Here is a 23547-nt window from a genome sequence, read left to right on the forward strand (position 1 = left end):
TTGACCCGAAATCGGATGAAGATATATATGGGAGCTATATCCAAATCTGACCGATCTTCATAACAATTTTCAGAGGACTTTCTGGGCTGTATCTGATATCTAGTACTTAATATCATTGTTTTTGAATTCATATTAATGTGTGGGAGTTAAACACCAAATCGGATGAAACATATATATGAGAGCTTAAGCTATATCTGAACCTTTTTTCTCCAAATTTGATGTAGTTGCTTCTAAACTGAATTCGGGCGGATCTACCAACATCCAAGTCATTTGGAGTGATATTTGGCATTTGGTCCATAATTAACCCGAAATCGGGTGAAGAAATATATGCAAGCTATGACTAAATTTGAACCAATTCTCCTCAATTTCAAAAGGGTTCGCCCTTGGGCCAAATAAATTATGATAACTGACATGCATAAATCTATCTCAGAAAGTGTTTGTATGAAGATCCTCAAAAGTAACTATGTGTCTGTCTCGCTTTCTTCTCCGTGTTACAAAAAAATGCAGAAAGACATAATACCTTTACCACTATGTGGTGTAGCGTATAAAAAGGTCGATTTAATTGGTAAAATCAGTGATATTAAAAGTTTTCATAAAATAAGTCATCTGAGATAATAAAATGTAAAAGAATCGATTCAAAAAAGATTAACTCCATATTTTCCACCCCCAGTGATTTCAGTTTACCTAAAAAATTGTTCATCAAAAAGGTGGGAACAGGACCAAAGCTCTAGTCTAAAAGAAGAGAGAAAAATATAAAATCTGCGAAACTAGGTTCACAAAAATCCTGTTATCGATATAGTTTTCCAAATGTGTTTGCAGTTTATTTGGGATGCCGTGTTTATACCCTCAGTCATATGGCTTCAGAGGGTAAATATCATTTGATACGATCAAAACGTGACTCATCGAAATAACGGTTTTAGGCCAAATGCGTTTCAGGGCATTTGCAGTCGATCTAGCGACGTCCGTCGGTCTGTCTGCTAGCTGGTGCGCACGATAACTGTCGAATGGAGTGTACGATTGGGTCAAAACTTGGTACATTGTAATATTATTATCAAACCTAGATCGAATTCGGAGATGAGAAATACAAGCCCACTCTTTTTAATACAACACCCCACCCCCCCCCCAAAAAAAAGATATTTTACTGAACAGAAAGAGAAAGGATAATCCGATTTTGTTCCAACAAATCCTACAAATCCTAATATTTGCATCTGCGCTATGTCAGGTGTGAAAATGGACAATGTCGGTCCACTCCATCAAGAACCTCCCTTTCAAATGGTAAAAATTTTGAATAATTATAACTCTTACAACAGGCGATGTAAGACTTGGATTATCTTCAAATTACGCACAAAATTTTTATTAACCCAAGGTCAGGTATGAAGATGGAATAGATCGGTCCACTCCTTCTAGTATCTCCCCCACAAAGTGTCAATTTTTTTAAATATCCATGAAGTTCATAAAACGTGAAATTAACTTCCGATTTCATTCAGACTTGGCATATATCAATATTTCTATCAACACAAGATCTGTTATAAAGATGGTAGAGATCGGACCAATCTTTCAGGTACCTCATCCACAAAGGTCAAAGTATTAAATAACCCAAACGATTATAAAATCCAAAATAAGAATCCGATTCTCTTCATATGTCAGATATCGCATAATTTCTACTAACACAAGATCTTCTGTGAAGATGGGATAAATTGATCCATTCCTTCTGGTATATTCCCTACAAAGGGTCAACATTTTTCAAATTTTAGTCATAGGGTTCCAGATTTGAAAAACAAAACGCTCAAACGAAGCGAAATAAGTATTCAACTATCTTCAAATTTCACACACACACAAATATTTTTGCTAACAGAAGATCTGTTGTGAAGATGATATATATCTGCGACCCCCTTCTGCTATCTCACCTGCAAAGGGTCACAATTGTCAATACTTTTATCAATCATATATTGCGAAATAAATCAGCGGTTCTGTACAACTAAATATTTCTCTCAACTAGAAACGTGGGATGAATATGGAATTTATGATTTCGCATAAAATTTGATATAAAAATTTCGATTTTCTTTTAATCTTAACCATACCAATATTTTTATGTGTATTAGATGAAGTATGAAAAAGGACTATATCTGTCTATCGATTGTATCTGGTAACTCACTCACATTTGAACATCATCTAAAAATTATCACATATTTCACATAAGTGAAGGAACTATTCTATATCGACTTCCATATAGAAATAAAAAAAGTATTTCCAATGTAGTAGAAAGCTATTATATGATTATCCGATTTATACCCCCCGCCACATGGCTACAGGGGGTGTACATATATCATTTGCTGCATCGTAATGACGTTTTGAGGTCATTGGTCTATTTGCAAGAAATCCATTTCAGGACATTTGGAGTCGCCGTCATTTTTAAAATCCGTCAAGCCGTTCTTGGGTTATAGGCGTAGTAACTAACATAACTTTCTTTTATATGGTGAAAATAATTCTTTATTTTGTTCACAAAAACCAATTAAATGCAGTATGATAAGCCAAAAAAGTCGTACATTATATAAAATTGACAAAAATAGAAAAACAAATTGAAAAAAGAAAAAATCTTCAACTTGTTAGCGGTTTTTTTACAGCAAATGTTTAAAGGTCCTTACGAAGTTTGTCAATAGAATTATTGACTTTTTTGAAATTCGATTCCATTGAAAATTTTTTCTCAATTTTTTTCCAAATTTAGAATTTTTGCAATTAGGTTTTTTTGCAATTTTTTAGGAATTTAAAAAAATAAAATCGACATTATTAAATTAAAAAAAAAATATTTCGACATCATTAATTCAGTTTCGCCACCATATAACTCGGTACTACACCTCAATGTAATCCGCCAGAAATTTCAGTTTTCAAGAAATCGACTCAATTAAAAAAGTTAATCATATTGAAAAAACCGTTGGTACATGGTATATTATCTTTATAATGATAAATATATAAAATCTATAAATAACAGCTATGTCCGTTGTCGTTTTATACTCCCCAATTATTGCTCATATTAGAATTAAAAAAACTACAAATGTACATTCGAAAACATAACATTACAATTGTACATTTCAAAAGTCAAAAAATTAAAATTTTAAAATTTCACATTTTTACGCGATTTTTTTTTTTTTTTTTGGATCCTTTCCTGGATTTTTTATCCTTTTCTGCTAAGAGAATTCCGAATTTGTCTTATTCGTTAAAATCAGTTCAGCGGTTGTTGGGCTATAAGCGCAGTAATTTACAGAAATTTATTTTATATATATTTAGATTTACCCTCCATACTATGGTGGAGGATATAAAAAATTTTATTACTATTAGATGAAGTGTAAGAATTAAAAATACCGGTATACTCTTGTAAGGCAAATTACGCCTGATGCAAGGGGTTCCCGATGTCCACCATAAATGTTCGTGAATCTGCCAGCACCGACGAAGCCAGAAATGCTTTTCGAAAGCATTTCGGGGGCCAAACCGACAGTAGAAATGATTAAACTAGTCGACGAGCACAAGAGAAATAAGTATCTAGATCGTATCAAAGTACAGAATTGTTATGGTGACACCTGATTTTTTAGTCATTTCATACCCCAACTTGCCTAAGACCCAAACCAAACTCTTTCGCCACATTTTGGAAAACGGAATTAGCAGTAGAATTAGGTTAATAAGAATTAACACAACATTAATTTATGTGTTATTCAATTTTTCTACAAAACTGGGATTTTTATATCCTCCACCATAGTACCCTGCAAAGTATATATATTTTTAATCAACATAAAATTCCATGTCCATTTAACGATATCCGTCCTTCCGTATGTCTGTCTGTTCGTCTGTGGAAATCAATCTAGCTTCCGAATGAATTGAAGTATATAAATAATATTTTACTCAGATGTGTATTTAGTCTGCAGGACCTTAGGTATTGAAAATGAGGGATATAGGTAACTCCTTATATCCGGTATTTTTATGATTTATCATATTATTTCATTTATATTTTTCATGGTATTTTATTTATTATTATTTTTTATTTATTTTTTTTTTAATCTCCAAATTCCTTTTACGTGGTGTGCGACCAGGCCGAACTTACGCTTTTTTCTGGCTATATTTGATTCCAGTATTTCAAATGAAAAATTGGTATTAAAAAATAAGACACAGATTTTTTTTATTTTCAGTTGAACACTAATGTTTTTCTTTATTGAATTTGAATATTTTTTGTTTTGTTTATACACAATGTTGTTACCACATTTTCTTCTTTTTTTTTAATTTTCATATTATTATTATTGTTTTTTATTTTTTATATATATTATTTATATATATCTTTAAAGAGAGCGCTTATATAAAAATTAAATAAATGTTACAATTAAAAATACATGTATTTCTCTTTTTTTCCTCATATATATATATATATTTATAATCGTATATAATAATCATGTAATCATAATAATAATAATATGGCCTTAAACAAACAACAGTCTATACTTCATGGTTTGTATTTATTTATGCATGTATGTGTGTGGGTGTGTGTTTTTATCAATAAAATTTAATTATGGATAAATAAAAAAATTACAAATTTGGTTTGTAAGTGGTAGGGGATGAAAGTATTAAATTACAAATTTAATTGGAAAATTTTTTGAAGGAAAAACAAAAAATTTGAAATTAAACAAAAAATTTGTTTTACAGTTTGATTTGGGGATTTATTTATGAAACGTAACCTTTTTTACAAATGAAAGCACAAAAGGGATTTATTTGTTTGTTATTTATGTTGTTTACATGACTTTCTAATTCTAGTAAGTAATTTTGATTCTGTTTTTATTTTTTTTAATCATGTGTCTGTGTGAGTTTATTTTTTGTAATAAATTACTCTAAAATTTAGTTATATTTACAAAATGTTTTTGTGTTTTTTTATTATTATTATTTACTTAATGGCTATGCTTAAATTAACATAAATGCCTTGGTTTTTTAGTATAATTTGTTTGTTTTATTGATTTATTTTTTTAATTTATAACTTATTTTAGTTTTTATATTCTCTAATTAAGTTTAAATTTACTTATCAGAAAATGCCATTTAATTGGAAATTTGTTATGCAACTTTCATATTTTTTCTATTAGTTTTGTTTCGCTTCCATGTATTAAAACTTTTTAATAATTTCGATTTCGTATTGTTTTGCTTGTTTCTGTTATTAAATGTTAATATTCTTATTCTATTAATTTTTTTATTTGCTATATTAAAAATATTTCAACTTAAAATATTTGAGAACATTATGACAAACGAAAAAAAAAACGAACTTGAAAAACAAATTAAGGAAAGTTATGTTTTTTATAAAAATTAAATGAAAAATACAAAAAAAAACAAAATATTGTTAATTACTATAATAACTATTATAATTAAAAACACGATGAAATATGTATATCACAGGTACATTTTTAGTTTTTTCTTCTAGTTTTAAATATGTAGTACAAAATTTAAGGTAAGAGGTTAATATTTAAATATTGGGGAGAGGGAAGGTATTAGGAACAGTGGTCGGGCCGAACTTTTAATACTCTCCATCATTTGGAAAGAACTTGAAAAATTAAAAAAAAATCCGAAAACTGCCCCTTAAAATACCGTTATATGGGGAATATACGAAGATGTGGACCTACATACGAAATTTTTTGTCATAGGCTGTAGTGCCCATTACAAACTTCAAATACGAAATTTGTTACAATTACGGTGAATAATGTCGCAAAATTCATGAAAATATGGAGTATCAGGAGGAACCGTAATTTGGCTATACGAAGACGTGGACCTGCATACGATTTTTTTTTGCCATAAGTTGTAATACCCATTAAGATCTTCCAATACGAAATTTAAAACAATTTCGGTGAATAATGTCGCTAAAATCAACAAAGTACCGAATATCGGGAGGTACCGTTATATGGGGGCTATACGAGGACATGCACAGACAATTTCCTGTCTTAGGCTGTAATATCCATTTCGAACTTCAAATACCAAATTTGAAAAATTTCCGGTGAATAATGTCACTAAATTAATCAAAATACCGAGTATCGGGAGGTACCGTTATATGGGAGCTATACCAAAACGTAGACCCACATGGCCCATTTTCGAAACCGAAAGTCCTGCAGACATAATATACATTTGAGTAAAATTTTATCAATCTACTACATTTCGTTCGGAAGCTAGAGTGATTTCCACAGAAGGACAGCACTAGATCGTCTTAGAATTTTACGCTGATCCAGAATATATATACTTTGTAGGGTCTATTATAAATATTTCGAGGAGTTAGAAACGGAATGACAAAGTTAATATACTCTCCATAGAATGGTGGAGGGTATAAAAATATGTTTTGTGACATACAAAAGTATTGAAGTTTGGGAAAATAATTAATTTTCACATTTCTAAGCATACTTTTAGGCAAACAACAAACCCTTCTTTTTTATGCGTCTCATTTTTCAGAAGAATATTAATAATACGATGACAGATTTGTTTGAAAATTCCGGTATGAAGTTTAATGGGCATTAAGTGTTCGCCTCTTTAATGTCATAAAAAATTAGATTTGTAGTCTAATTAAGCTTCAAATGCAAAAAAAATTACAAAAATTTTTTCTAATTTCCAATTTATATTGTTTTCAACTGCGACTGCAATTTTAGCTTCGGCGGAACTACGTGACAAATCAAATCGTTAAAAATCCTTAAAAAATTAATTTCAAATTCTCATACCACTGTTTCCAATTAATTTACCCTCCTCCCACATTTGCACCTAACCTCTTTGTATTAACTTAAATTTCATTTTAATAAGTAGTTCGTAAGTTCTTTTGTTTTAAATATTATTTCGAATACGTACTTAAATGTTATTTTGTTTCACTTTTATTTAAGAGCCACTAACCATATTTTGTTGCTGATTTTCAGTGTTTTTTTCATATATATATAATTTTTCTTTTTCATTAATTATTTTATTAAAAAAAGCCTTTTGAAAAATATTTTGGTTAAAGCAAACCCAAAAAATAATGGTTTTTAATTGCTGGTCGAAAAAGTATTTTGTTCTTGTTGCTTCCATCACCGCTCCACAATGGTGGCTGGTAATGGAAAGTAATGCATTTTATATTTTACGTATTTCTGTTGCTTTCTGGATTAGTTCATTTTTTTTTACTTGAGGGAAGGTTGGGGCAGTTTGTGTGTGAGGGTGTTTTTTATTGTTTTAATTTTCATTACTAATTTATTATTGTTTTCAGAACGAACACACGAAACATAAAAAAAACATGTTTACATTTTGTTTTAGAAAATTTATCCAAAACTATTATTTTATCATGTTCAAATGCAAAGGAGATGAAAACTTGCCTTAAGCCATTCCATCTCCCCTTATATCTTGTATGTTAATTTTCGTTAATTAAAGGTCATTTTAGAGTAGTTTGTTTAATTTTTTATTATTGTAATTAGTTAGCATTACAACTTGTATTTATTTAAATTTTATATATTTCTTTTTAAAAAACACAGTTCAGTTTTGTTGAGTTTCCATTTGTTTTTGTTCACCTGGGGAAAAATGGCTTCCTATAAATTTACACGTTTTTTTTTTTTTTGCTAGTGTGTTCATTTTATTCCTTTTCTCTTCAAATGACAGTATTTTGTTGTATTCTATCAAAAAGAGGTCCTTGATTTTCTTATGACATTCGTTTTATACATTATGGCACAGTTAGATGCAACAGTTTTGTAGATGGGGGAAAGGAAATTTGAAAATAACCACATAACCACTTTGAGAACATTCAAACAAAATTGTGAAATACAATTATACCGAAGAGAAGGATGTGAAGAATATTAATAAGAATTAATGATACTTAAGCCCTGAAGTGCCTAGATTTTAATCTTGTCTTGGCAAACTTTTCTTTCGGAAGTTGTAAACATCTTTAATTTATTCGTAACTCTTGGGTCCACCATGCCTTGGCAAGGCCTAGATGTGTCCAAAGCTCCTACGTCAAAATGAATCCCTCAAAACTCTTCTTGAAGTATTCTTAAGTCTTGGATCCGTCGTGTCTAAACAAATCCTTCCTTGCCGAGGTATTTGTTTTCTGTGCGCCACTATGCCTTGGCAAGGCCAAGATGTGTCCAAAGCTCCTGCGTCACTTGAAAATTAATCCCTCAAAACTCCCCTGTAAGTATGCTTAAGTCTTGGATCCGTCGTGTCTAAACAAATCCTTTCTTGCGGAGGTATTTGTTTTCTGTCCGCGAATTTTGGCTTTCCTAATCTCCTCCCTCAAAACTCCTCTTGAAGTATGCTTAAGTCTTGGATCCGTCGTGTCTAACTAAACCCTTCCTTTGCGGAGGTATTTGTTTTCTGCCCACCAATTTTGGCTTTCTTTAATGACAGAAAGTGATATCTCCACAGTGATTGAGTTAGTGTCCGTACTTTTGGTCACTCAGAAATGAAATCGTCAGGAATACTCTTGAAGTGTCAGTCACTATATTAAGCTACATCTTGGAGGGTACGCAATTACATTTCTTTTTAAGTAGGATTAATAAAGTTGAGATTATCCTAAGAAACGAAGCATACGGGAGGAATTGAGTCCCCTCCCATGACCTGGTATTGGAGAAATAGGTTTCAGTGAAAAAGCCGGGTCGAATAAGTAAGTAAACGACTAAGGTCGGCCGATCTTTTAATTTTGGAAGGAACTTGCAAAATTTCAAAAATTCTAGAATGGCCTATGAAATTATTAAAATATCGAATATCGGATGGTACAGACACAATGGAGCTATACGAAAACGTAGACCTGTATGGTAAATTTTCTGTACTTATTGTAGATTCCAAATACCAATTTTGAGATGATTCCGTTAAAAAAGGTTTCTAAAATCGGCAAAATATCAAATATCGAAAGGTATGGAGGATATACGAAGATGTGGACCTAGATAGATTATTTTCCGTCGTAGGAAGAGGTACCCATTGCGAAGATCAAATACCAAATTTGAAACAATTCCGGCGAAAAGTGCAATATAAATTATCAAAATACGGAATATCTTTAGGTACAATTATATATGGGAGCTATACGTAGACATGAACCTGTTCAAGCAATTTTCTGTCATAGGAGGTTATAACCCTTGCGAACACCATATACCAACCAAAATACCGAATATCGCGTCTATAACAAAACTTGAGCCCATATGTAAAGTTTTTTGCAATGTTGGGTGGACACAGCTAACTCGAGTAAGAATATTATGCTGATCAAGAATGTGTATACTTAGTGGGGTCTAAAATCATTTTTTCAAGGAGTTACAAATGGAACGACAAACTTAATATACCCCTATATGTCTGGTGGAGGCCATAAGAAAACAAGTAAAAAAAATTAAGTGCGACCGGGCCGAGCTTTAATGTCCTCCACCTTAGGGTAAAGGAAATATTAGAACCTATTATGACACACAATGTACCGCTTTATGGGGCTATACAAAAACGTGGACCTATACACACAATGTTTCGCCAACGGAGCTAGAACCCCTTAGGACCCACAAATATCAATTTTTAGACAAATCCGCGAAGAAATGTGGCAAATATCATCAAAATACCGAATATCGCGAGGTACCGTTATATGGGGGCTATACCAAAACGTGGCCCTATACAAATAATGTTTGGCCATACGAACTAGGCCTACATTATGACCTACAAATACCAAGTTTCAGACAAATCCGTGAAAATATATGGCAAAAGTCATCAAAATATCGGGAGGTACCGTTATATGGGTGATATAACAAAACGTGGACCGATTGATCTCATTTTCAAATCCAACCATCCAAGACACAATACCAATTGCTCTGCTAAATTTTGGCGCTCTACGTCAAATAATGTGGGCTGTATCGTGATTTCAACAGACAGGCGGACACACAGACGGACATCGTTAAATCGACTTAGAATTTTATGCTAATTATGAATATATATATACTTTATGGGGCCAACGACGAATTTTAGGGATGTTACAAACGGAATGACAAAAGTTAATATACGCTCCTTTCCAAGGTGTAGGGCATAATAAAATCATAAGGATACTTAGCACGCGCAAAGTATCCCATGAGAAACACTCAAGCATTTGAGTTCTGAATATGGATTTCATATAAAAGAGAATATTTTAAAATTTCGTACAGCGATAAAGAATTTGATGGAAATTCAAATATTTGAAAGTAAATATAAACAAAATAAAAAGAAAGCCCAAAAAAGTTTGACACAATATTTCATGGCGCGTTTCACGGGCTAGAATTTCTCAGTAACTAGCATGCATATTTCAATGCTCTTTAATTGGCCGAAAATTCCAGGTTGGTAGATATCAAAAAGAAGAAACCTTATAAAAATATCTCTACCCACTGAAAAGTTATTCAATACCAAAAAACAAAATGTTATGAATCCCTGTACCGATGAAATGATATGAGCCTGAAAGTATGCTACGTTTTATTAACTGTTTTCCTTTAATATAACCAGGGATGGAAAATGATAAAATACACAAAGTGTTGAAGTTAGAAGTGTTGTATTACAAAATTCACTGACTCTTAATATGCATGTTGGGTCATGAAATCTCATGTACCTTTTTTAAGGGAAGTTTTCGTACACTTAGACAAAGATATGAGGGAGAAATCTGATTGAAATCTTCAAAATATCAAATATCAGAAGGAGTTTGAAAGCTACATGTCAAGATGGAAGACAGAAAAAAAACATTTTTTAAGAGATTGTCTCTCCTTACAGACTCGTTGGGTTTTACTGAACGGGTGACAATGGTATACATTTTTTTAAAGCCGGTAATGCCATATACCATAAATCGGAAGGCTATATTAGGCCCATACAGAATAGTAGACCTATGCTGGAAACTTTTCCATTCATGCGAGTCTACCAACTGGGAGAGGCTACACACTGTCAAACATAAGCCCTTTTTTATTTAAGGATAAAATTTTGCAGAAAAAATCAGATATCACTTTTTAATGGGAGCTATAACTAAACGTAGAACGATGCACCACATTTTCAGTAAGAAATATCCTAGGTGAAAATCAATGTCTGTGCAAAGACTTTATAATGTCTATAAATCACATACTTCCCAATGACATAATTTTTTAATAATTGATTTTTTTGAGTGGATCCTGCTTTAAACTACGAATTGCGTCTAATTTTCAGGAGTTATTAAAATTCGAAGGAAAACAATGCCAAGAAAATATCTAAAGGTTACTGTTTGATAAAGTTTGGAAAGATCAAGACTAGACTATTTCTTGAGACTTTTTAAAAACCTCGGTATTAAGCATTCCTATGACTTCCTCAAGCGTTGTACGAAAACTCCATTGAAAAAAACATTGCATGCTCCCATATGCATCATAAAGTTGTTTGCATTTCGTTTCAATTTCCATTATGAAATTATGTTTTAAATGAACATAAATTAAAACCATTAACATTGTCGTTTTAATGCAAATAAAAATACGACAAAATAAAAACCAAAAAAGAGAAATCGTCAAAGAAAAATAGTTCCCCCACAATAGTTGCCTGAGTTCAACATAAAACAACAAACCTCCCAAAGGAAGGGAATCGTGACATAAAACATTCCGAACTTTTTTTTACAAATGGCAATCCAAAAAGAGAAATGGAAAAACGAATGCAGCCACAGGTAAATTATTTAACAATTCCAAATGCAATTGTTGCAAGGAGCCTAGCTAAAATGGGGGTAATTTTTCAAAAGACCACCAACAGGAAATGCAGCGAACCTTGAATACAGAAATGAAAAACAAAAAAAAAAAGGAAAAGCACTTCAAATACGAAAGATTGGGCTTGGAGAATGCTCTTAGGGAAAAATTTACAATATAAAAAGAGTTACTACATTTTTTGGGGTTTTGCTTCTTTTTTGGCTTTCCCAACAAGAAAAATTCACATTAAACACGCCATTTACACATTGTGGCCTGGCTGACCCGCCAATGTTAGAAGAAGAAAAAAAAATAAAAAAGTAAATAATATTTAATTTTATAAATGCCTTAATTTTGTTTGAATGTCATTAGGTGGAGGTTTGTGGTTAATGGCTGTAGAATTAAGGACCATTCCTTGACAATTTCATTCGAAAATTTCGGTTGTGGGTGTATGTATATGTGTGTGTGTCTATGTTTCCTTATCTTATCTTACTAAAATAATTTACTATTCGATGGCTACGAAAAAATCTCAATGCTTGTCAAATTTACAAATGATTATGTTCTTTTGTTACGGGAATTGCTAATACGATTTGCTTTCCGTTTGAAAAATAAACTATTTATAGGGTATGTTGTATTATGTGTACCTATTCCATAATAATATGAAATATCTAAGCTTACCAACTAGAGGTTTCGCAAAAATTTACACTTACAGTTCCTGTTTGTTTGCTGGCTGTTGCTTTAGTTGGTTAGGGGGTTTAATTTTTTACAAATTGTTTTTTAACTTTCCTAAAAACGTAAGGGCCACTAAAAATATATGACAACATCAGTTACCAGACCGCCACCATTGTCCATGGTGGCCGTTGATGCTGCCGTTACGGCCGACATACAGGCGGCATATCAATTGTTTTGCGCCATTAGTTTACCGGGAATTGCTGGCGGTGGTGGTGGACCACCTCCACCATTATTTGCCGGCATACCTGGTTCACCGGCCTCGGCATATAAACAGGAACCTTCACTGCAGGAGCATGTATCACCCTCCCGTGAACTACTGCAACATTCGCTGCAATTACGCATTGGTTCGCCCAGCACTTCATAGGTGCAGGAGCCCGCCGAACTGTTGGGTAATTGATGATCATTCTCCATGATTTCGGGGAATCGTGACTTATTGTGACATCGATGTCCACTGGATTTACCACCATTTTCTGTGCTGCTTTCCGAACGCATTGTGTCCTGGCCATTAGGTGTTGTTTGACCGTGATGACTATGACCATGGTTATTGTGGCCACCATGGCCATGGGAATGATGATGTCCGTGGGGAACATTTGTATGGGAGGTACGTGAATGATCTGAACATTCGGAGGAACATTGATAGATTTGATGTGCGGAGGAATTTGGTGGCATGTGAGATGTGTGTAGTGGTTGATACCAACCTTCACCGGGTGGAGGCAGGGGCTGTAGAGGTGAAGCTAAAGCATCACAACTGGTACAGGCTCTGAAAGAAACGGGGAAAAAAGAATGTTGTTAAAATTGTCTATATATCAAAACTAAGCTATTATTTCTAAAGAATTTGTTAGCACCCTAAAAGCATGCTTTATATATTAAGTAGTATTTGTACCTATATGGAAGCTAATGGCTGCGAATCTATCAGTACTGTACAAAATTTAAAGACGTTAAAAACTGTAAAAATTAACAACTAAATCTTGGAAATTCGGCCCGAAATCTTCAAAATGCCGAAGATTAGGAGAACCGCATAAAAAACTGAACCTACAGTTTTTACAAGGAGTAAATCGAGCCCCAAATAACTCGAAATATCAAATTATTGCTGATCTTGTAGGTACAAAGGCTCCATAATATCGAAAATCAGGTATCGTTTACCTAAACCTGGACAGATGTATTCCATTTCCACCCACGTTATAATTGGGGTATACCTAAGCATTGACCATATATCAGTCAATTCCCATTCAGCTCCAATATGGAATTAAAGTCCTCTAGAAAATAACCTTCTAGGGGTCCATTTCAGATGGAAGAAGATTTATTTCAATAAGAGAACTACAAAAGGCATTTCTATGTAGAAAGTATTTTAAGTGTATAAAACTTGAATGCCCAGTAGTCCACTAGAGGGCATTTCATGCACAGAACCCTCAAATTTGATTTCTATGAATGGAATATGCCTTCTTACTTCCAAATAACCTATTTACCTACAGATCTCTGGAATGTCTTCTAAGTAAAGATCAAACAGAGTTTAAATATGAAACTCCTCAAAGCCATATTATTTCTAGAAACATATGGAAGGGCCTCTGTTTAAAATGTCCTCTGAAAGCTATTTTTCCCATATAAAGATCTTTAGCTTGACCCGAGGTTCCTCTATTCAATGCCCAGAAAACCTCTAAAGCACTATTTTTGTATAGAAACTCTTAAGCGGACATTTTTGCACAGATGCTTACCTTACAGATTGATCTCTGAAAAGTCCTCAATCATGCAAGGATCTAGTACGTACAAAAAAGTCTGCTATGTACGATCCTCCAAAGCTAGACCTCTGGACGATAAAAAAGCTAAAGTTAACCTTTAGTGATTTCTAAAGGATGTTCTCAGTATGGCAGAACTATGGACGATATTTTATGTAAAGAAGAGTTCTGAAAGGCCTTCTTTCCCCAGAAGACCTTTAATGGGACCGCTTCACTAAAACATATTTAACTACGTGTTGACAACCTACACAGGGTCTTTTAATAAATAGCAGGATTTCTAGGTCTGCTATATAAAACACTTTTCAAGGAGACTACTTCTAAAAACTGTTTGGACTATAAAGGAGCTCTACAATGCATTCACAGAATATATCAAGGTATACAGAAGATGTTCTCAATATGGCAGAGCTCTAAAATATATTTGATGTACAGAAAACTTCTGAAAGGTTTTCTTTTCTCAGATGACCTTCAATGGGACCTCTTCACTAAAATATATTTATCTACGTGTCTTTTCCTAAAAAGGAAGATTTCTAGGTTTGGTACATAGAACACTTTTTAAGGAGACTAGTTTCAATTTGTTGAAAATTTCATACCTTCCATTCGAACATCTCGAGTTGTGCGTACCGGTCGGTTGATATTCACTCATTGCATGTCTGGGCGCTGGATAATGGATATGTATATTGCGCGGTGGTAGCTGTGCCGTCCCACCAGCTCCGGGCGGAAAATATGGAGGCAAAGGAGGAGGATGCTGACCCGTTGGAGTTATTTGATAACGATTTTGGGTGCTTCCCACACATGGCAAGGGATTGTTGTAGTAATTCTCCTGTGGAGGGCGGGCACCAGCCGAGGCGGCGCACTGCGGAGCCATGCCCCAGGTGGAGAAGCCACCCGATGAGCTGCTGTGTATGGATGAATTCAGGGCGCTAAGAGAAGAGCAAATAGAGGGAGGAAAATTTAAAATTATTTTTTTTATAAAAAAAATTAAGTTTTTTACCTAAATAAATATTTTTTAGATTAAAAACAATATGGTCCGTTTTTATATTAACTATTATTATTATTATTATTATTATTATTATTATTATTATTATTATTATTATTATTATTATTATTATTATTATTATTATTATTATTATTATTATTATTATTATATTATTAATTATTATTATTATTACTATTATTATTATTATTATTATTATTATTATTATTATTATTATTATTATTATTATTATTATTATTATTATTATTATTATTATTATTATTATTATTATTATTATTACTATTATTATATTTTTTATCATGATTTAGTTGCAATATTATATTTTTATTATAATTATTATTTTTATTATTATTTTAAATTTAATATTAGCATAGTTATTTTTAATATTATATTATTACAATTAATCAAATAAGTGAAATATTATTTTTGTCAAATTCTTCCTGTATTTATTTATTTCTTTATTATTATTTTTACTAATATTTTTATTATTTTATTATATATTATTATTATTTTTTTTTGTTCGTAGTTATAATTTGCTATTATTTTATTTTTATTATTAACATTTATTTTATTAATTTCTTACCTTTGATGCGTTGAAATCCCCGATCCACCGCTCTTGGAACTCTTTCGCGAGGACTGTGGCGACCCAGGGGCATAGCCACACGATGAGGGTACTGGTGGCGGATGTTCCGGTGGTGGTGGCAAAAATTCTGACCAATTAATTTGTTCTAGTATTAGTATTGGTGGAATTTAACATTCAAACACACACACAGATACATATAATAGAGCAGTACATCAATACATTCATTACACACATATATTGAGGAGGACGGGGAGATATTTGGTGGCATCAGGAGGATTAGGCAGGATAATATGAAAAGAAAATAGAGAGAGAAAAAAAATATTCAACAAATAAATATTAACACAAATCATTTAACATAAAAATTGTTTTAGCTGTGTAAATTGATGCCGTTACCATTATTGATAATGGCAGGATACCGAAGAGAACGTTTTGCCGTAAGGCATATGAGGAAACAATGAAATGAACATGAACATAATGGAGAATGAGAGAGGTGGGAGGGATTTATTGAGGATATAATGCCAAATATATTTTTCCAATCAGCTTAATTGTTTTTATGGTAAATCACTTCTTCAACAACATAGGGGAATGGTTTGGTCTTGGGGGACAAAACAATTTGTTGCGTGCTATTCTCAGAAAAGCTGGTCATGAAAAGATCAAGGGGGAGGTTTCACCCTAAGGCTTAGATATTAGCAAATAATTGCAGAAATAGGCTGCTAGAAAAATGAAAAATATGAAAAATCTTTTTTTGGGCATAATGCATGTACCTACAAAAACTGTTGCATACTTCTAGGATTTAATTTAATATCCAACAATTAATGAAATAGTTTAAATCTTTAGGATGTTTTTTGTTCTTTTTTTGCTATGGGAAACCGCCTCATGCTCAGCCTCTACATCCTGCCAACAAATCGCTTTGCATATTTACTTGGATGTTTTATTAAAATTGTACGCCTGCAGCCATTGTTAGCACAATTCGTAAAAGTAAATACTTTAAATACCGCACAGAAAATGAATTCATGTGAAAAAACAATTTGTGCATACCAACCCCCTGATTGTTTTTTCTTTTTTCTTTCAGGAATCATTTAGCAAATAGCCTAAGGTGGACTATAAGTTAAGCAGAAAAAAATCTCTCTCGGGAGGCCAAACAAGTTTCCTTTTTTGGCAAAAAAATAATCGAAAGAAAATAGAAAGAAATAATTCAGGAAAAGTTGAACGAAGAATGAAACTACCACCCCATCCCACCTACAGCGACTTAAGCGACTGTCAATAACAATCAATTTTTCGTTGGGAAAGGAGAAAAACAAAAGGATTTCAAGGATAACTCGAACAAATGGGAAGAACAGAAACAGAAATTCAAAGAAATCCTTTTAAGCTTAACAAATCGAGTGAAGGAAATAAAGGATATTTAACAAAAGTTTGTAACAGAAGAGATGTGAAAATAACTTCAAGAAAATGGAATGAAAATTGAAATAAATTCAACAGATATAAAGGGATACAAATTTCAGATGAAAATAAGATATATAAAAGATTATGTGGCCTTTGTAACCTTCTAGGATTTTCGTGGAAACATTTACTTCTTAAAAAATAAAATATCATGGGAAAGAAAATTGAGGAGATGGAGTTTTTTTCCTTTTTTTATCTCCTATGAGAATATCAATTTCTCTCTCATGAGAACATAAATTACTCATTTATGAGAGAAGACCAATGGCTCTGATATGGGAGAAAACCAATTGCTCTTCTATGCGAGAAAACCAATTGCTCTTCTATGGAGAAAAACCAATTGCTCTGTTAGGGAGAAAATCAATTGCTTTTCTCTGAAAGAAGTCAATGTGTTCTTTTCTGAGAGAAATCCATGTGTTCTTCTCTGAGCAAGACCATGTGTTCTTCTCTGAGAGAAGACCATGTGCTCTTCTATGAGAGAAGACCAAGTGCTACTTAATGAGAGATATTTTAAATCTAGTTTGTCTATTTGAAAACTTTTTATTTCCCTTTGCCACATAAATAAAGGAAATAAAGGATGGGAAAAGGAAATAAGATGAATTGATGATGAAAATGTAAATAAAATCTAAATTTACGACTTTTACTCACCTGGTGGATATTGATGATAATTATGTTTTCCAGCTGGACCATTGGGACCACCACAATGGGGATTAATACCCTCCGAATTTGGAGAATGCGTACCCGAATCTTGATCTGTGCTCGAGCCCGAGGTCTTCATGCATGTTGTTTCCGTGGAAGAGGCACCAATTATCATGGTGGTGGCATAAGGTGTGGGATTTTCAGGACTCTTTGGATGAGAAGAAACAAAAATATGGGAAAATATGAAAAATCGATTCTCTTTTTTTAATTCTTTTATTTTCTACCAATACCATACCTTTCGACAATTGTAGAACGTGCTCATGTTCCTTGTATCCACTTCGGCATAATCTGTGCCACCATCTGATGTATTGTAATTCGATTGGCTATTTGTATTGGAAAGCAATTTGGTTTCGCTCAAGCCGGAATCTTTGTCGGTATCGGTGGTGCGCCAACCGCGGTCTATCCATAAACTATCCTTGCCATTAATATTCAAGGCGGTTATCTCATTGGCACTGACTACTGTTAAAGCCAAATGTGAATGGATCGGGCAGTAAAGAGAAAAAAAAAACAACAAAATGACCGCAAATCCAGGAAAATGGCAATTGCAGAAGAATACAAAATGAACATGAAAAAGAAAAGAATAGAAAAAAGTTTACAGAGATTAGTTTAAGAGTCAATATAGATGAGCAGTACACAGACAGCTATCTGTGTCTGTGTATATATTTAAAAGGATTTTTTTGTGTTCATTTTTTCTCTCCACTTCTTAAGTAATCAATACTGTCAATTTTTGCTCTTGTCTTTTATCAGACAAGTGTGTAATTTAGTAAGTTTCGCTTTTTTTGCTGTTGTTGCCTTGCTGATTCTGATCCTCTTCTGCTCCGACAGCTGAGTTCGTTTGTTGTTGAAGTTAATTAAGGATTTCATGTTTGATTTTGATTCAACTCTAGCCTGGAGTGTCCTTTTCGTTTGGCTTTCATTGAAATGGGAAAGCCATAAAGGAAGTCATTAGAGTGTCAAAAAGTCTAGAGGATTCTCCAGCTAAAGCGCTTTTTCGTTTGGCAGTTTTTTTCTGCTTGTCCTCAGAAATTAATTACTTTCTACTAAATGATTGATTTTTTTAGCTCTTGTGAGGGGAAGTTAGGGTTTAAAGTTTTAAATTTGTAATGAAAAATGTACTGAGAAAGTTTATGGAGTTGAATTTGAATTGAAAATTTAAAAAAAGTATGCTTATGGTTCCCCAACCCCAAAAGCTCCTTTGCAAGCCAACTAGCCATGAATAAAATCTATTTTAATTTAATTTCCTTTATCCTTTTATGCAATAAACAATTAAAATAATTCTAATGCAAATAATGCCCGCCCCTCTTCAAAAGTGTAGTACTCACCACTCAAATGCCCCAGTTCCTTTGTTAGCTGATGGCGCCTCTTGAAGAATAACATTGCAGCTGCAGCTGATACTAATATGGCCAATAGCATTGTTATGACAAGTGCCATAAACCAGGTTTCATGGACCACCGTTGTTGATTTGCGTTGAGTGGTTGTTGTGGCCGCATCATCAGGCATGCCGGCCACCCCATTGGGATGATAGGCATAATGACCACCTTCCCCTCCCACACCGCCGGTGTGTCCAGTTACACTGCTGTGCGAGCCACTAGGATGGGCACGTGGCGGATGCACCAAGTGGGCTGGATCCATGAATAATGAGACCTAAAAAAGGGGATAATGAATGGAATGGAAGGGAAAATGTTATTAATTAGGCACAAAATAAATTGCAAACAAGTGAAGGGTCGGGGGAATTGAACTTTCAGGGAGTTCAGCTCAATTTATAAAAAAATTAAATTGGTACAGATTTAAAAAAAATTGCAAGTCATTACAGCTGTACATTAGGTTTTAAATTCAACTTGACTTCAACTTCACAAGGGGTAAATAAACTACCAAATCATTTCTTTAACATCCACGGGATATTCGATTTATGTGGTGAAAGTCCCTTTAATTGTAGATTTAAAATTTCTTTCTACCATTACTTACCGGTAACGAGTAGGGACCCTCTCCAGCCTTGGTAAAGGAATTCAGGCGTACATTATAGGTAGCACCAGTTGTCAAATTGTTGAGTAACACCGATGTGGTGGTGGCATTCAAAGTCATGTTGGCCAAAACTTTCAAGGTATTGCCAGCTGTTACCTGTGTATCAATAGAAGAAAAAATACAAATAAATAAATAAAAAAAGGTATCACGAAAAATCATGGCATTTACATATGTACAACAACCATCATGAATATATAAAATATTTACATGAAAGGTGCCCACATACATATACACGAATTCATAAATTGTATCCCATTTTGCCGAGGAACCCAGAGAAAGTTCAGACATCTTTTATTTATTTGTTTTGGAAAATTTCGCAAAGCCTCTCTCTCACTCTGCTGTTGAACACCGGCATCGAAAACAAAACTATTAATTATGTATGCTGGCGGTTGTCTAGGCTTCCTCTGTCCTACCCCCCATGGGGGACAAAAACGGCAGAAAAAGGACTTGGAAAAAAATATAACAAAAAGTCGTGACTTACCTCAATTTTGTAGCCCAACAAGTTGCCATTGTGATGCTGGGGCGGCGGAGAGGACCATCTCACCCAGCCGGCTGTTAGATTATACATGCCAATTTGTATGTTGTCAGGTGGTGCTGAGGGTACTGCAAAAGAAAATAAGGGAAAATACAAAAAATTAGAAAACAAACTTTTCATAGGAAAACTGCCGGTTAGAAACATTTGAGAGGAAGACATTTTTATAAAAATCGTAGATGGAAGAAATAATATAAATAAATGTATGACATCCCAGCAAACACATTTATTACCAAAGAAAGTTTGCACGTTCTCGGGCACGGTAACTTATTTCTCAGCAATGAATAAAAGTCATGTAAATTAAAAAAAAAAACACAAGTTAAAAAATAAGTTAAGTTCGGCCGGGCCGAACTTTTTATACACTCCACCATTTGAAAGAAACTTGAAAATTAAAAAAAAAAATCCGTCGGAAAATACCGCTCAAATGAGAACCGTTATATGGGGGCAATACGAAGACGTGGTTCTGCATAAGTAATTTTTGTCATAGGTTGTAGTAACTGTTCCGAAATTTATATACGACATTTGAAACAATTCCGGTGAATAACATCGCAAAAATCATTAAAGTACCGAATATCGGGTGGTGCCGTTTTATGGGGGATATACGATATCGTTATATTTTCTTTCAGGGGTATTGTGCCCACTCCTTTTGTGGATTTTAAGACAATTCCATTTAAAAATGTGACTAAAATCATTAAAATACCGAATATCGGGGTGTACGGTTTTATGAGATCTATACGATATCGTAGACCGGTATAGATAATTCTCTTCCAGGGGATAAAGTACTCACAAGGAACTCCTTGTGTGAATTTTCAGACAATTCCATTGAAAATGTGGATAAAATCATCAAAGTACCGAATATCGGGAGGTGCCTTTATATGGGGGATATACGATATTGTGGACCGATTTAGCCCATCTTCGAACTTAACCTGCCTGCAGGCAAAATACAGATCTGTGCAAAATTGCCTCTTCCTATCTTAATTCGTTTTTACTGTAGCGTGATTACAACAGACGGACAGAAAACGGTTCCTTCCTTCATTCGATATTTTGATGATATTAGCGACATTTTTCACCGGAATTGCGTCAAATTTCACATTTAAAGTTCGGAATCGTTACTACAACATATCACGAAAAATTACATTTCCATTTGATTTTTTTTGAAAATTTCATGTTCCTTTCGGATGGTGGAGGTTATAAAAAATTCGGCCCGGCTTCATTTTTTCTTGTTAATATCATTAATCGTTCAATGGAAAGTCAGCCTTTATTTCCTAAGCAAAAATGTTGCACATAATAAAGCCTAGCCTACACATCATGTTAGAGTCATACGTGAAGTAACTTTTTAACATTTCCATTAAACATTTTTAGCATACTTTTAGGAACTCCCTACAACTTATCTAAATATATATAAAAATGGTGAAGTATTGTCGCATATATACTATAAGCAATTCCTAAAGTTTAGTAATTGTTGGGAGCGTTTTAAAATATGTTATAAAAATACTAAATATAAATGTGGAAAAACCCCTGCATATTTAATTTTTTTAAAATATTTAAAAAAAAATTATTTATTAAATTTTAATAAGACTTTTCTACGACTTCAGGTTCATAAGAAAATAAAATGTCTAAGTGTATTTAATAAATTTTAAATTAATTTAATAGTTGATTCTATAAATTTCACTTCAAATTTAAGCTAATTTAAAACCCTAGCAAAAAGCATCGTATTTGCCATTGCCAGCGGCATACGTAATAAAACTTGCTGCGGTTTAGCTAAACAATGCGACTGAAAAAGTAGCAACAGCAAACATATTTTATAATTATTAATAAAATTTTCAACGAATTGTTGCAAAATGTAACCACATTTGAAATTTTCCACAATACCACCTTTCAAAATATCTCTAGATGAGGTGGGGATGTTGGTGCTCGTGCCAATGAATTTCAATAAATAAATAACATTTTGTTTACTAACACTGAATATTAAGTGTATGAAAAAGGTTTTAAATCCTGACACCACAACAAAAAACAAATAAAAATAAATTTATTAAAAACTCCATACTTGAAACCATAGAAATTTTTTTTTTTCTACCCAAAATATTATTCTAAACCGCAGGGGATAAAATTTTTTATATTCAAGGGAAAATTTCAAAATTAAGGGGAGATGACTATAATTTTGGTGGGCATAAGTTGTGGAGTGAGTCGAGATTGTATCGATTATTTTATTCTTCTCTAATCTAATATCCAGACAATTTGATGGCAATTTAAACCATGGATGTATCTCCGAAATACAGTTGCACCACACAACCCAGGTATCTAATACGTGTGGAGTTTTTATCCTTGATGGCTTTTTACTCAATTTTGATGGACATTTCCAACACGAATATATTGTGAAATTCATTTTGAAGTAAATCTTCCCGAGTTCCTAACCTTGATTTCCTTTTTCTACAATTTAATGGAAATTTAAACCACCGAGGTATCCTCGAGTCCCTAACCTTTATAACCGCTTTTTCCAATTTAATGGTACTTTAAAGCTCAGATTTATCCGCAAATTAATTGTGCACTACAGCTTCAAAAAAAAAAAAAAAAAAAAAAAAAAAAAAAAAATATATATATATATATATATATATATATATATATCTTTTATATATATATATATATATACACTTGTGCTCGTACAATTAAGACACTACCTCCAAACGATATAAGCAGTAGATTTTTTTGAATCTTAGGAATTAAATGAAAATAACTTTATTGTTAAAAAATAAAAATGGAACAAATTAAAGAAAATAACACATTTCCGAGCATTAAAGTAAAAAAATAAAATCAATACAACAAAAATGACACATTAAATTCATTTTAGAGTGCTCACACAATTAGGTCATTGGGACAAAAATGTCAGTAACGTAATTTTAAGAAATCCAAGCAATCTTGTCGTTATTATTTCGTTGGGAATCCTTTTCGTAATATGACCTCTGCACACCTCTTACCCATAGAACTCACTAAAGCGGAGCATTGCGCAGGGGTGATGGCGTACCATTCGTCCTTTATGATTTCCCACAAGGATGCTTTGTTTGCAGGTTTTCTAGCTGCAACCGATCGTTTTATGATGCCCCAAAGATTTTCAATTGGGTTTAGATCAGGGCTCTGGGCGGGCCACTCCAGGGTTTTAATATTATTGGCAGCAATCCAGTCCT

The 23547-nt window shown here is 33.1% G+C and overlaps 1 protein-coding gene across 2 annotated transcripts in view; it reads right to left on the minus strand.

Moving 5' to 3' along the window:
* Window positions 1–4812: 4812 nt before the first annotated feature.
* LOC101901019 (roundabout homolog 2) overlaps window positions 4813–23547 on the minus strand; it is a 331539-nt gene continuing 312804 nt past the window's right edge. For both annotated transcript variants that reach the window (XM_059127829.1, XM_059127830.1), the window contains 8 exons: window positions 20315–20436; window positions 19777–19929; window positions 19134–19455; window positions 18047–18270; window positions 17761–17959; window positions 15676–15820; window positions 14689–15018; window positions 4813–13125 (listed from right to left, as the gene is read on the minus strand). In XM_059127829.1, the coding sequence (XP_058983812.1) occupies window positions 12531–13125; window positions 14689–15018; window positions 15676–15820; window positions 17761–17959; window positions 18047–18270; window positions 19134–19455; window positions 19777–19929; window positions 20315–20436 (2090 nt within the window). In that variant the 3' untranslated portion in view covers window positions 4813–12530. The remainder of the gene's footprint in view (window positions 13126–14688; window positions 15019–15675; window positions 15821–17760; window positions 17960–18046; window positions 18271–19133; window positions 19456–19776; window positions 19930–20314; window positions 20437–23547) is intronic.

The sequence above is a fragment of the Musca domestica genome, unplaced genomic scaffold (genome assembly GCF_030504385.1).
Source record: "Musca domestica strain aabys unplaced genomic scaffold, Musca_domestica.polishedcontigs.V.1.1 48, whole genome shotgun sequence".
Lineage (NCBI taxonomy): Eukaryota > Metazoa > Arthropoda > Insecta > Diptera > Muscidae > Musca > Musca domestica.